The sequence below is a fragment of the Falco cherrug genome, chromosome 9 (assembly GCF_023634085.1).
Source record: "Falco cherrug isolate bFalChe1 chromosome 9, bFalChe1.pri, whole genome shotgun sequence".
NCBI classification, from domain to species: Eukaryota; Metazoa; Chordata; class Aves; order Falconiformes; family Falconidae; genus Falco; species Falco cherrug.
Genome location: NC_073705.1, coordinates 12,218,850 through 12,232,815, shown reverse-complemented (window position 1 = coordinate 12,232,815; position 13,966 = coordinate 12,218,850). Strand labels below are relative to the sequence as shown.

Below are 13,966 nucleotides of genomic sequence, written 5' to 3'. Positions count from 1 at the left end.
TCTAGCATGCAAAAGGTTGTCTCACAGTTCAGCCCCCACAGCTCCTAAGCAACTTCTGAGTCCAATTTCCATCAGCTACAGCAGGCCTAAATTTCAAGTTGGAATTAGAAAAACAATCTCAGCTCAGCAGAGAGAAAGATAATCTACGAAATGTGATCCAAGTTATACACCGATGTTAGAACATCTCTGTAATCTGTTCACAAATTCTGCGCTCTCGCTCCTGCTTCGAAACTGCTTTGCGGTGCCAAAAATCGTGAGCTGATTCTCTGTCCTACTTTTTCGGAACTGAAGGCAGTGATGAAAATAGAAAGAATCAATTCCCTTTCATTCCTGCAATGCTGAAGAGCTTCAAGCAGCACCAGAAGCAAGCAGCGAGGCTGTCAGAGGAGCAAATGCTCTGGCTGGCTGAGCGCCCTGGTCCACAGGCATGAGTCCCCAGGGAAACATCGGAGAGGTTCTGCACTGTGGACACTTTCAATCAGGAACGTCTAGGATGCCATATCCAGAGTGAACCAAGGTTGGGATGCTTTCCCAAGAAGCTAGATGATGTAGATTTAACTTCTGCAGGCTGAGCAGGACCTGGAAGTCAACATCTGTCATTTCTGGGCACATACTCTGAAATTTGGCTGTTACTTATAACTGAGATTAGAGTACACGTGCTCACCCATCTGTTTCACCCCTCAGAATAACCAAAGCGATAGGGGGTCACACCAAAGATCCCAACAGACCAGTATCCTGTCTCCCATAGGACCAAAGCAGATGCTCAGGGGAGAAGACAAAACAGAGGGTGAGCATACGGTGCTTCCCCAAGGAACAGCTGTGCATTTTTTCCAGATTGCACATCACAGCTCAAGGAACTTGAATCCCTGTATGGACTAACAGAGCATCATTTCCCCTTATTACACATTGTTCTCGTTGGCACACACCACCCATGTTTACAATTTTCTTACCCATCAGGTAGTATTGTCTTACAATGTATTCCAGAGTTGGAACCCTTTCTGGATCATCTACAAACACATCATGACTGGGGAAAGGTATGTAGGATGAAGTCCCTCCTGGAATTAAGGGGTTCTTCACCCTTGACAGGAAACAGTAAAGCTCAAGGGTAATTAAAACCAACTAAAAGGGGAATTCAACCTCGAACTGCCCGGTTCTTGGCTGTTAAGATACAAACTATGTAGGTACTACAGAAGCTGCCAAGAGGAACACACACGTACAAAAGCACAATTCTCCCTGGTGCGGAATTCCTTTGAATTAACAGAGCACTTCACCTGACTCGGGGGACAAGCACCCACATCTGGTCACTATACTACCAAGTGAGACTCAGGTTAATTTAACCTTAGCAGTCAATAGGGGAGGCAGAGTTGCTTTGCTTTGTTGGTTTTGTGTTATTGGGGTTTTTTTCCTAAAAGATGGTTTTCTGATTTGCAGAGGACTTAAGAGGGAAATGCTCTGGCACATTGCTGAATCACAAGCTAGCTCTTGCTACCTGGTCAATTATTTCAAAACTATTGCACCTGCTATCCTTTCATTACTTGATTACTTCTGGTTGGATGGGGAAAACAACATCATAAATCCTGGGTATAAATCACTCTTCTAGAATAACAGCAGAGGAAATAGGATAAAGAATTCATTTGGCCCATCCTTCTGCTCAGCACTAAGCACTACCTCAAACATAATTTTTTAAGAGGTTATAAAAACAAGTAACAATCTTTTAGCCTTTCTAGGGAGTAGAATCAGCTTTTTCTTCATATCCAACTGCTGCAATTTTAGTAGCTACCATTTGCTCTATTCCAATGTGGCAAGCAGCTTCTGCCCTTTCTATCAGAAGAGAACTTTAAACATTTGAAAATAGCTGCCATGTCTTCCCTTAACCTTTCACAGCCTTTTTGCTCTTATAGGTTATATCTCCAAACACCAGTCAGCCACCTTTTTGTTCTCTAGGCTCTCTTCATTTGGTCTGTCTCTTCCTTCAAATATGCTTCCACAGGCTGGTACTGAAGCTTTTCCAGTATCAGGTGGAATGCAAGGATTTCTTCACTCCAAATAGCATTCTGTTAACATAGTTATTTTTTTCCACAGCTGCATGACATTGTTCAGGCATAGCGAGCTTTTGATCCTCTAATGCCTGGATTCTTTTTCAAAGAAACAGCTACTCAAGACTCTTTTCTCTGTAAGCAATTTATTAGTTTCCAGCTCAAAAACTTATCCGCAGTATACTCCTTTAAAGTTGACTTTGTACTTTCTACTTGACTTCAAACTTGCTACCCTAGTGTCTTCCTCCATCATTCAATTCCCTCTCACTTCTGTCCTTCCTCTTTTATCTGATGGACATGACATACGAGAAGACATAAGAATTTTGAGATCATAGAAAAAAATATTTTATCTTAGGTTCTTAAGATAGTCTGAAAGCATTAACTGCATAAATCAACTACTTCAAGTCTATCTTACACTCCTCTTCCTATTTCTAAAGTTTGTTCTAAAATAATCCAATAGCCAAAATGTAAGCTCTCGCATTTTTTATACCAGTTTAGAATTTGGAGATCTCAAACAGCTGCAAGGATGTATTTTTCTTACAACCTTTTTTGCAACAACTTTCCTTAAACCAGATCTGCTTTAGCATTTTGTTTCATTGCAACTGATTAGCCAAACTATATGCAAGTCTAGAGAAAACTTAATTCCATATTCAAAAAGGTCAGGAATTTGAGGCTGATAGCCTGCACTCTTTAAACATGGGAAGACGTTTGAATTCTATTACAAATAAGTGTTTTGAACCATATAATAAATGGTAACACTCAAGATCAACTTTTAACTGCAAAGCAAAGAGAGTCACATCTCCAGAGAGCGTGCTTTTCAGGGGAAAGGATCTGTGCCAGGCGGAGCAGAAAAAGGGAAGGGGGGGGGGGGGGGCAGGGGGAGAGACAAAAAAAAAAAAAAAAGACACTAAAATAAATTCCTGCCCCAGACAAAAAAGCATCAGAACACAGCCTTTGCACAGACCAGCAGTCGAGATGTTACTAAATGTTACATGTTTAGGCCAGGTTGGATGGGGCTTTGAGCAACCTGGTGTGGTGGAAGGTGTCCCTGCCCACCGCAAGGGGTTGGAACTAAATGATCTTTAAGGTCCCTTCCAACCCAAACCATTCTGTGATTCTACGATACCAGCAATTTACAGTTTAAATATCTTACACGTAACATTTAAAATCATGCGCTATGTAAGGAGAACGGTGGCTTTAAATTCCCAGCTCACCTCCTCGCTGCTTGATCAGCCACAAGGAGACTGATGTTTAAAAGGGGAACTCCAGACAGGGTGCCAGGCTGCCAGCACCCAGTTTGTAGCTAGCCACGTACCGAGGTTGCACCCTGCTACCAGTTCATAAATCTGGGTAGGAAATCGGTTGCATTAAATAGAGAACAGACTTGGAAGACTATTCAAGAGATCCAGAGAACAGGAGTGCCTTAACAACCCACACAGAAGTTCAGAAACACTTCAGCTAAGACAATGCTGACAAGCAAACCAGGAAGATTATTTTTCATTGAGGTAACTTCTGAACACTTACTGCAATGATGACATTATCCTAGCAATAATACAGACAAAACCCCACAGTTTTAGTAAGAAGAGAATGCATGAACACAGACTTTATATCTAATGGTTAAAAAGAATAATAAATCAATAAAGTTATTAAGAGTCCTAGGAAGGAAAAAGAATGCAAGTATTTTAGTTAGGTTTATTACTTTTGCATGGTTTTTTTCAAGAAATCTGGTAAAATAACTATATGTCTTAAAGATCAGAAATAATTTGAAGTAACAGCAGAATTGCCTTTAAGGCAGTGCAATGATTTAGTATAATGTCCCTGATGCACTTAGGGACAAAGGAATTAAATTTCGAGTCCGTCAGTCTCCAGATCTGCAGGAGAGAGGCATAATGTCAAGTGAATTAAAGGAGATGGATGAGTTGATGGATTCAAAGGGAGCAATCAGCGTCTCCAGGACACAGGCAGATTCAGCAGTTGCAGAATGAGGACTGACAGCCTAAAATGCAAGGAGGAGGAAAACCAACCCTCAAATATCAATGCTCTGGAAATAAAGGTACATATAACCAAGTGCTGACTTTGAGTCCCAGTGAGCAAGACAAATGAACAACATTTTAAAGCTATTTTACAAGTCAAACTTTCATTTATTATCAATGGCACTAAGTGATTTCCACTTTGCTAAATACGCGTGTCCTGTATTTAGCATGAACTTCTTCCAGATACACAAACCAGCCCTGCAATAAAACATGCTAAAACTGATTAGAAGATAAAGGAAGAGAAGCTGGTGGAACTCCAGTATAGATCAGACCAGGCAAAAAATGAGAACAAAGTGTTTCCTCAACGTGCATCAATCTTACAAAAACCCAGAGGGCTTGCTGCTAACAGAGAGCTTTAGCTGCTCAGACGTCTTTTGAGATCGACAGAAAATATTTTTAATTTTCTTACCTGGGGGAATTTGCGTTTGATAGATGTCAGTGCTCCCTCCGGGAGTTTGGCAAGTTCTGAATCTCTGACTGCGTGTACTGTTGTGGCTCTAGGTTGATGGGTTAATGCCTCTACCTGAAAGAGTACATAGCCAAAGCGTGAAAGATAATTCACAACAAGCTGGGGGGGGGGGGGGGGGGAGGGATTAAAAAATAATCAAATGTCAAGATGAAGAAACCAAACAATTCCCAAGAACCAAACTATCAAACTTGTTGCTCACACACATTCAAAACAGAACGCTACTTTCCCCCAAGGGGACTTAGACAGGGAGCTTACCAAAGGCACATCCATCTGCAACAGGTATTAGCATCTATTTAACCCAAATCTCTCAGGCACACACTCTGCTATCGGACAGTTGCAGTTTCTTACAGAACCAGAACCCTTAGCACCAGGCAGACAGTATTACGAGAAAGTTTTGTTTGAGCTTTTGCAAGCTCTCACACACAGTCCACCTCCAGAGCGAGGATAAGAACTGCTTTTAACACTTGCCAGAACAACCAGAGGCACAGCGAACTCAACACCGCAACAGTTCTGTTAATCCATCATTTTTAACTGTGAAAGCCATCCATGAGACAGGAAAACCCCACTTCTCTGCTGCTCACTCTTTCCCCTTTCCTCAATGCCACCCTGAAACACTTACATTTTACCTTCAGAAGCTGAATACCAACAACCTTGAAACAATCAAGACTTCCTAAAAATGGGCTTTTTCAGGAATGAGGAGCAAACCAGCACACTTTGGCCAGAAGTAAGCTTTGCTTTTCCATATTTTATTACTTTTTTTTAAAATACACACATGTATCTGCCATGTAAACAGGAAAACATGTGACAGCACACGCCTACCTGAATAGTGCCCAATTATTCTGCCTAGAAACATTTATTTTACAGAGTAAAATTTTAAAGAAGAAAACCATCGTGCAATGAAAATTAATACAGATACTCTCCTTTATGGGGAGAGCCTGACACAACATAACCAAAACCAGGTTCTAAAAGCCTACTCTGCAAAATGCAGCTGCTCCCCAAATCCCCAACCGCCCCATCTGCAGAGCCCCAGACCCGCCACCAGCTCCTACTTTGTTTTGAAATGCAGGAATCAAATTCCCTGGTGAAATATCTTCACATGCTTAATGAGATAGCCTGCTAGGCGAGATGGCGTCATTCAGAGCTCAGGCGTGAGCAACATTTAATTGCTTAGAAACAGCTCGGTGCTCAGTTTTGCAAGTTTTAGAAAGGGCAGTGTTCAGCTGGTTTAAAATCTATAGATCTGTTCTATGTACTGGAAAAATTGGTGGTCGCTGTGGTAGCTGTAATTACTAAGGTTAAAACACAAAAAAATTCCTGGCTCTACTGGCAATTCACAGACACTTCGAATGAAAGTGAACAGGTTTCCAGTAGAAAAAAGAAACAAATAATATAACAGCTTGTAATTGTTTGGGTTGAGGGGATCGATGGGGTTTTCTTGTTTCTTCGTTTTTTTTGGGTTTGGGGGTTTTTTTTCAGCATTTGTTCCAAGGCTTTTGTTTACAGCAAATTCCAGCACAGGCAATGCTTCCAGTATAGAAATAGGGGCTGATACACAAAGTTAATGTAATGTATGTAACACCCTGCACCAGGCTGAGCCATGCCAGGTGCCCAGGCATGTACTTCTGCCCACAGTACAAGAAAATTAATTTAAAACATGCAACGCAGTGACCCCACTTCCAACAAGAGCACGTTCTTGGAAGACTACATGTGCACAAAATGGACAATTCAGCCAGAACATCTAGATCTCAAAAACATGCAATTAGTCCAGAAAGCTGAGATCAGCCTGCTAATATTAACTCGAGCTAGAGCATAAGAGTTTAATCAACACCAATTGCTATGCGTGAAAAAACACACAAACAAATTTAAAGTAACTACATTTTGCAAGACCTAGCCTTTGTTTTTTGTTCAGGTGCCAGGGACATCTTGTTATGTAATCACATTTTAAACTGATGATATAGAAGGGGAGAAAAGGTCATGCCATCTCTGTACATACATTTATGGAGAAACAAGTCCCATTTAGGTTCCCCAAATGGTTGTGTAACGCCTTCTGGTTTATCCATCTCCCCTACCAGCTTTTTAAAACAGTTCTTGGCTCTGTAATTTAGCTTCCTTATCCTGAAAGCAGGTTAAGAGTTTCAGTTGTTAAAATAAAACCTTTCCTCTCAGCCAGTCATCACCCTACTGAGTTTAATTTGTATAAAAAAGAAAAACACTCAAACTGTCTAACGTCCTTTTCTACTCTTGCGGTGATATAGAAGTGCATAAAATTAACTGTGCTGCAAAGGGCTCACAAGTCCTTCAGAAAAGATGAGATCTGTAAAAAAGGGAATTAAATTTTAACTTTAAAACAAAGCCTCGGGGATACTTTTTTTCTCCAAGCTGTGACTTTGCCTTTTTGAATTGTTCCCTAGGCAGATCAGATGGGAGATGAAGATCTTTCTCAGACCTCCTCCATAAAGAGCCATTCAAATCTCTGGAGCAAGTCGCATTTGCAACACCACCAGCATTACACACCCCCACAATTGCAAGGAATTTGTTGAATGTAATTCCCAACTGATTACAGCAATTAGATCTTCAACTACTCTTGCACACAGGTACTATATTAGCATTGCCATATCAGCTTTGATATTTTCATTTAAATACCTCCCGGTATTCTAGCATGGAAAATACCTGAATCCCAGACACCGCCCACCAAGAAATTCAAAATTTTGCTTGGACCATCCACAGGGTTATTTTCAGTCTTCTCTATATTCTCACATCTCCCCTCTTTACACCCTGCAGTTATAAAGCCTTCTTTGCACTAAATTTTCTGCATATGGGAACCTGGTGTTATGTATCTGGTACATGACAATCTGGTATAATCTGGTATATAATCAAATAGGTATCTGGCCATTCTCACCGTCTTTCGAGATCAAAAACATATTCTAACATAGAGTTGTAGTTGTCCCCTGTAAATGATACTTTTCTTCTTTGTATTTATTCTCAATAAACCACTTGAGATGTCACGTATTCAGAGTTTTTTCTTCTTGCTTAGAAAAAAAGTTTCTTGCAACATGAATACTTCAAATCATTTCAACCTTAAGCAACATTCAAATCCTTGGGCTTCTCTGTCCAGTGAACCTTTTGAACAAATTTTCTTATTTTTCCAGGTTTGTAACTAGTACAAGACTCAGAGACCTAGCTTGAAGTAATATGAATAAAATCTACCTGCGATCAGAAGATCAACCCCTTAAGATTATTTCCTTGGTCATAAAAAAAGACATTTAACATTTTGATCGCCCACCACAGCTGCAGCAAACACCACAAAGACACCTCCATAATAAAATTAATACACAAATGTTTCAAGAAATAGTATTATTTCCCAAAGATTACCCAAGCTGACTGGTGGGGGCAGGGAGGAGCATATATTTGTATCTATAATCATCCAAGATTCTCTTTTGAGCTCCTTCCCACACTACCATTGTAACCACTTACTCATGCCAGCATGAACACAGCAACAACGCTTGATCCAGCATGAGAAAGAATCAGAGGACTCTACTACTTCTTTTTAAATTCAAGTCAACACGATATATTTTGCTTGAAGCAATAGCGCATCTCTGGTTCTTCTCCTATAACATCCATTCCTTCTCAGTAACAAGCCTCAAAACAAGTTCTGCCTCACTGCCCATTTCTGGTCTTCTCCTTCAATTTTTAATTCACCCATATGCCATCCTTGCTCTTCCTCTCTCTCTCTCAGACAATCCTCCAGTTTTCCTGGAGTTCACGGAAGGCCTGAGCCCATCATCTCTTCTGCTCTACCTGCACTGGTTATTCTTCTCTTTGTCACCTTATTACCTAGTGGTGTTTGCTCCTCCCTCATGCTGCAAACTCAGCAAACCCATATTACAGTACTATTGCCACTTAGAAATCAGTCTCTCTTTGAAATCCAACAGCAATGCCCTATTTTAGCAGTCATGCAAAAATTCTGCTTTTTTCGGTTCGTTGCTCACCTGTCTCTGAGGTCTACCCCTTGGCTCCTCGCTTACAGCAACCACCAACTCCCCTCGACATCCATCGCCCCCCCAAGAATCTGTCCATCCATCATCGCCTTTGCTTCCATTTCCTCTGAGAGCTGCATGAAACAATGCCTTGAACGCTGTAGTAATTTGCATCAAGGAAGCACATATCGATTTAGACTATTATATATACTCTCTGGTCCTTGTAATTGATCATGAATGTTGCCACAGGTGATGGTCCCTCCTGTACTGTTGCAGTTCTGTTGCTCCTAACACTAACAAAAAGAAAAAAACACTGAAAAACGTACTATAGACCTATGCTCTTTTTACCATTTCAGTTAATTCTGACAGCTAGGTTTCTCGTACCTTCTCTTAGTTCAGTCTTAAATAGTGACAAAAACACCTAGGATGCATCCGTAGCATACAATGCACATGATTCACAGCCCTGGTTTGCAAGTTCTTTACAAAGGAAAAGTGTTATTGTAAATCTTTTGCAAGGAGGGGAAAAAGCAATTCGTGTTCTCCTGACCTCTTCTGACTTCTTTTCAACAGTCCTCCCTGACAAATCTTCTTACAGCTTTCCAAGTTACAGAGCTGGAAACTAAAAGCTAGCAAGTGTCATCTTCTGCCAGTTGGTCTAATTACTCCAAATTTATTTGTGAGCTACCTCCAACACATCTCTTCAAATATTTGCTTAACTTTAATTGTGTGCATAGCCCCAGTAAAATGAGCACAGCTATTCTCATGCTTAGCTTTAGGCATCTCTGAGAATTCATGGAGGACTTGACCAGAACTGGGGCTGGTTTACATTAGTCTAGCCACTGGCAATAAAATGTTGTTCTCCATACAAATTCTGCCTCACTTTAACAAATTATTGAGTGACTTTCCTAACAATCAGCGAACAGTAAAATGCAAATGATTTCAAAATAGTCTCGTGTTGATCATTTCTTTTCAAGTTGAGTCCTCCAGTATGCCTAGTGCAAGACCAGACAGGTCCTGCCCAATACTGGCAATGACAAGGACCGTGTTGATAGTCACAGGTCCATTCTCCCTGACCGTCAACCAGTGGCACATTTACACACTCTTCTGGCTCTTCCTGTGCATTCCCTTCCCTCCCATCCTTTTTGTACTATACCACTTTTAGTTCCTCTTCATCATGCCTAGTATTCCACCTGAGAACCTCTTATTCTCTCATACATCACATTTCCTTCTCTCACATCAATGCTTTCCATTCTACCAGCTCACAAGCAGCAGTAACCTTTCCACGTCAAGGGTACCCTGCATTTCTGCCCTTGCAGCACCACCCCCAGACATGACACAGTAAGAGGGAGCAGCACCCACAGAAATGAAAGAATCTTTTACAACAGGACCCTAGAAAGCACACTAGGACCCCAAGGATTATTAAATTATGTAGCTTAAACTCTTAATCTTCCAAATCCTCACACATGAAAGCCACAATCACTGCCTGTCCGTTAGCCTGGTACTTGCAGGCTTCAAGTTTTCACGTTCGCACGAGATGCTTTGGCAAGACCCAGCAGCCCACAAACACGCACCCTCTTACAAAAGAGCACACCAGGGCGATTGGTCAGGACACACGCAGCTGTGCTTCAATGAAAGCAGCATCATGCCTAACAAAAAAAGTGTGAGAACTCTGATAACAGATATAAACATCAACACAAGCGTATCTTCCTCCAGCAGCACCAGCGGAGGGGGCAGGGACTGCCCTGGGCAGGGGCGCAGCGTGTCACAGACACTGCTCAGTGCAACTGCAGTGCTGCTGCCAGCAGGCAGCCACCCCGGCTCTCCACGCAGAAGACAAACCCCTCACAGGTCTGTCTGCCAAAGCTACCTCCTCGCTCTCCCCCTACACAACATCCACCCCGAACCGCTCCAGGTGCTATGGAAAACCAACAGCTCACCCAAAGGCACTGGGGAAGGACCATGACAAGACAGCGGGGTACACAAGGGACAGGGACAAGGAAGTGTAGATTCACCTGTGGAGGTATAAGAAGAAGAAATATCAACACTGACATCTGCTGATAGTTTAGGAGGCTTAAGGAAATGGATAGACAACAAGTCCGATGCACAGGTACCAGGTAGCACACCTGTATCTCAGTGGCCAACACCAGCACTGGAACAGCACAGGCACAAAAACAGCCACACACATGTGGATTTTCACAGCAGGCGTTTTGGTAGACGAGGACAGGACGATGATGGCTGGTGCAACTGAAGACAGCGATGTAATGTAAGCAGTGTTACATGAAGGGCAACCAAACACTACACAGAACAATTTTTAATTATTTTTTTTTTTGGTTTAAACAAGTTGCCCTCAGCTCCTTCTTCAGCTCATTTGCACCTGAAGCAGCAGAGGATGCTAATCTCAGAGGTGCTTCCTCCAGTTGGATCTGAAACGTTAACTTGTTTGTATCGGGAAAGGACGAAGGAGGAGACACTGCTGGAAGCAATGAATGAGTGGGAAGAGCAACCAGACAAGCTGCAAATCGATTCTATTTGTGGGAGCAGTGCCAGCGGATGAACGCAGTACACCATGTACTCTTGAAAGTTGTTCTAACAACCACCTTCTGCAATCTTTCATGTGCCAAGTTAACCCTGTGACTGAGGACATCCAGCACTTCTGCTGTGCAGAAAGAAGAATCCAAACCTCCCTTACATATATATATATAAATATATAAACGTAAAATATTTACATACGTATACACACATTCATACATGTAAGTCTTACTTTGTACATGTGTCTAAGTGTATATACGAAATATGTGTAAAAATTTATTACGACTCAGCTTGCTACCTTTCATAATTAAGACACTGGGAGTCAGGCTACAGCTTCTCTGCAAAGGACTGAGTCTGCATTTTGTAGCAGTGCAATGACAGTCCTGCTGCAGCAGTGATTGTCAATAAGGGACAGAAAAAGGAAAGATTATAGCTGGGGAAGGGAATTGGTAACAGTCCTACCTTGTATATTTCAGTTCCACTCCTTATATACATGTGGCTATAGGAAAGATGGAAAGCTACATGCACATTTTGCTCCCCTAATCCAACATCAGTCAGACCACCACCAAAACACATACCAAAAGCCATGTGAAGCAGGCACACAAAACACCCAACAACCATTAAGATTTAGCCAGGTTGCTTGATGAGTATCTGCAAATGCAACGGCACCACCAGGCAGGCAGCATGCTTCTTTTATGTAAAACTATACCTGCATTTCAACAACAGAAGAAGAGATAACAGAACACTACGAGATCTGCTCGAACACTTTCCAACAGGGGAGAGATCAGATTGCCTTTGCCTCAGCTTCACCTAACAGGAATACCAGACCTGGCTAGAACTTGAGCAACGTCCTTCCCCATCCTCCACTGTTAACTCTTCCCCCACAAATACTTTCTGTCACTTCTGAGGGACTCCACTTCCCACTACTCGTTGGCCTCCAAGCATTTTCATGACAATGAAAAGGATCACACTCCTCTCTCTTACTTCATGATGCTTGCCAAAAAGAAAAGTTACAATCAAGAAAAAAAAGAAATCATCTCTTTTGCTAACAACTTACTTGTGCATTTCCCAAAAGTTCAAGGGGATGCACCATTAACTCCTGCCATTCCCAAGCCAGCCTAGTTCAATGCAGCGTTTCCCAAAATGGGAGGGAGAAAGGGAGCAGAAGGCAAGGGAAGTAGACAACTGTCCTGAGGGAGGATCAGAAGTTGTATCACCAGTTACTTGACAGCTGGACACTAGCAATGATATTATCACAAGGGATTTCAGCTGGAAGCAAGAGAGAGACAAAATAGCTTAAGGAATTACAATCTAACACATGAAATCACCTATCTGAAACTCAGTAGGTCACAACTTTAATCACTACCTGTCACCGAAGATCCTAATATTCTCTATAAACAATTTGGTGACAGAAATAAAGCTCCCTGCAGTTTTATCTGTGGCAGCTACAAAGCCAAATGACCTACCCATGTAACATTAACGCCAGATAATTTAACACTAGATCCTGTCAAAACTCTGCCTGTGGTTTTCCCAGTCAGTGATGAGTCCACTAAACCGCACCACAATTTTCAGTTATTAAAAGTCTCTTACTTTTATCAGCTGTTTAGAACTTGAAGCAAATAAAAGATAAATTGTTGTGGATAAAAAAAATAAACTGCTGTAGAGAAAAGAATCAGAAAAACAGACAGTACTCGGCAGCTCACACCACAAGTGAAGACACTCATAGGAAACAGGTTCAGATGGTTCAGATCAGTGACTTGAATTCAGCCCAGAACACCCTCGAGATGGGTTTGGAAATCAGGACTCTCAGCTTCTAATTTCAGTCTGACACTAATTCAGCTGTGTAAATGTGAACTCATTCCTCAGAGCTTCCTGTCTCCCTTTGCTGCTGGTAAATACTGGGGGTTTGCTGTTGTGTGGTTTGTGTTTTGCTGCTTGTTTATTTTCTTGAGGTTTTTGTTTGGTTAGTTTGGGGAGGGTTTGTTTTGGCTTTTGGCTTTCTTTTTCTTTAATACTATTTCACACCTAAGATGCTGCTAGGCAAATAATAATTTTCAGTAATGTATTACCAAGACAGACGGTGGAAGAGATGGAAAGAGAACACCTCCTTCCAGAACCACGTCTTCCAGCTCAGTTCTTGGAGCTCATCAGCCTCCAATTCCCACAGACACGGGCTGTGCACAGAGCCTGCCTGAGGCACTAACCTGAATTAACCTGTAATATTTTTTTAGTAACTTAAAGCTTTAGCAAATGAAGTAGTCACGGTTGGAAAAAACTACACGCAAGGAAATCGGCAAAACACATCCATACGCTTAAAAATTACAAAGTAGCCCAGCCTTAAGAGAGCAGAACTTCCCCGTATCAGCACGGTTGTTATGGGTACAACGACACTCGGCTGGCTTTGGTACTGTCGAAAGACAGAGGGATATGATAACATTTATACTGATAAAGAACAAAAGCCTGACAAGCATAATCCTGATACTGGTATTTCCTTTGAGGATTAAAGATTTGTTACAGTTAGTGTTACATTTCAGAACACAATGTTCCAAACCCCTAAGGAAATCATACGCCACTTACAGATCCTTCTTGGGTTTCATCTTTTTGGAGAGGAAAATAGTGCCGGGCACATTTAACCATATAAATTAGATGAACAGCATAACATCTAAAAATACTTAAAATATCTATTACTTTTAGAAAGTAAAGCCCAACTTCTTCTACAGCAGAACTGGTGTGCTGCACTTTATCACTGGTGCTGCCCTGCATTAAAAGGAAGCGTTGGGGCACAAATGCCTTTGTGCATTTGTTTTGCTATTTTGCTATCCCAAAATGATGGGGGTATAGTCCTACTAATAAGAAGGGGCATTCTGGTTGTCGGAAGAACAGAAAGGTTCTTGAATTAACCAAAACATTGCTGCAGTTTTC

General features: G+C 41.6%; 1 protein-coding gene across 5 annotated transcripts in view; it reads right to left on the bottom strand.

The window, feature by feature from the left end:
- The window catches only part of PNPLA7 (patatin like phospholipase domain containing 7), a 125,499-nt gene that overhangs the window by 71,533 nt on the left and 40,000 nt on the right, over positions 1 to 13,966 (bottom strand). For all 5 annotated transcript variants that reach the window (XM_055720455.1, XM_055720452.1, XM_055720454.1 and 2 more), the window contains exon 20: positions 4,479 to 4,592. In XM_055720455.1, coding sequence (XP_055576430.1) covers positions 4,479 to 4,592 — 114 coding nt within the window. The remainder of the gene's footprint in view (positions 1 to 4,478; positions 4,593 to 13,966) is intronic.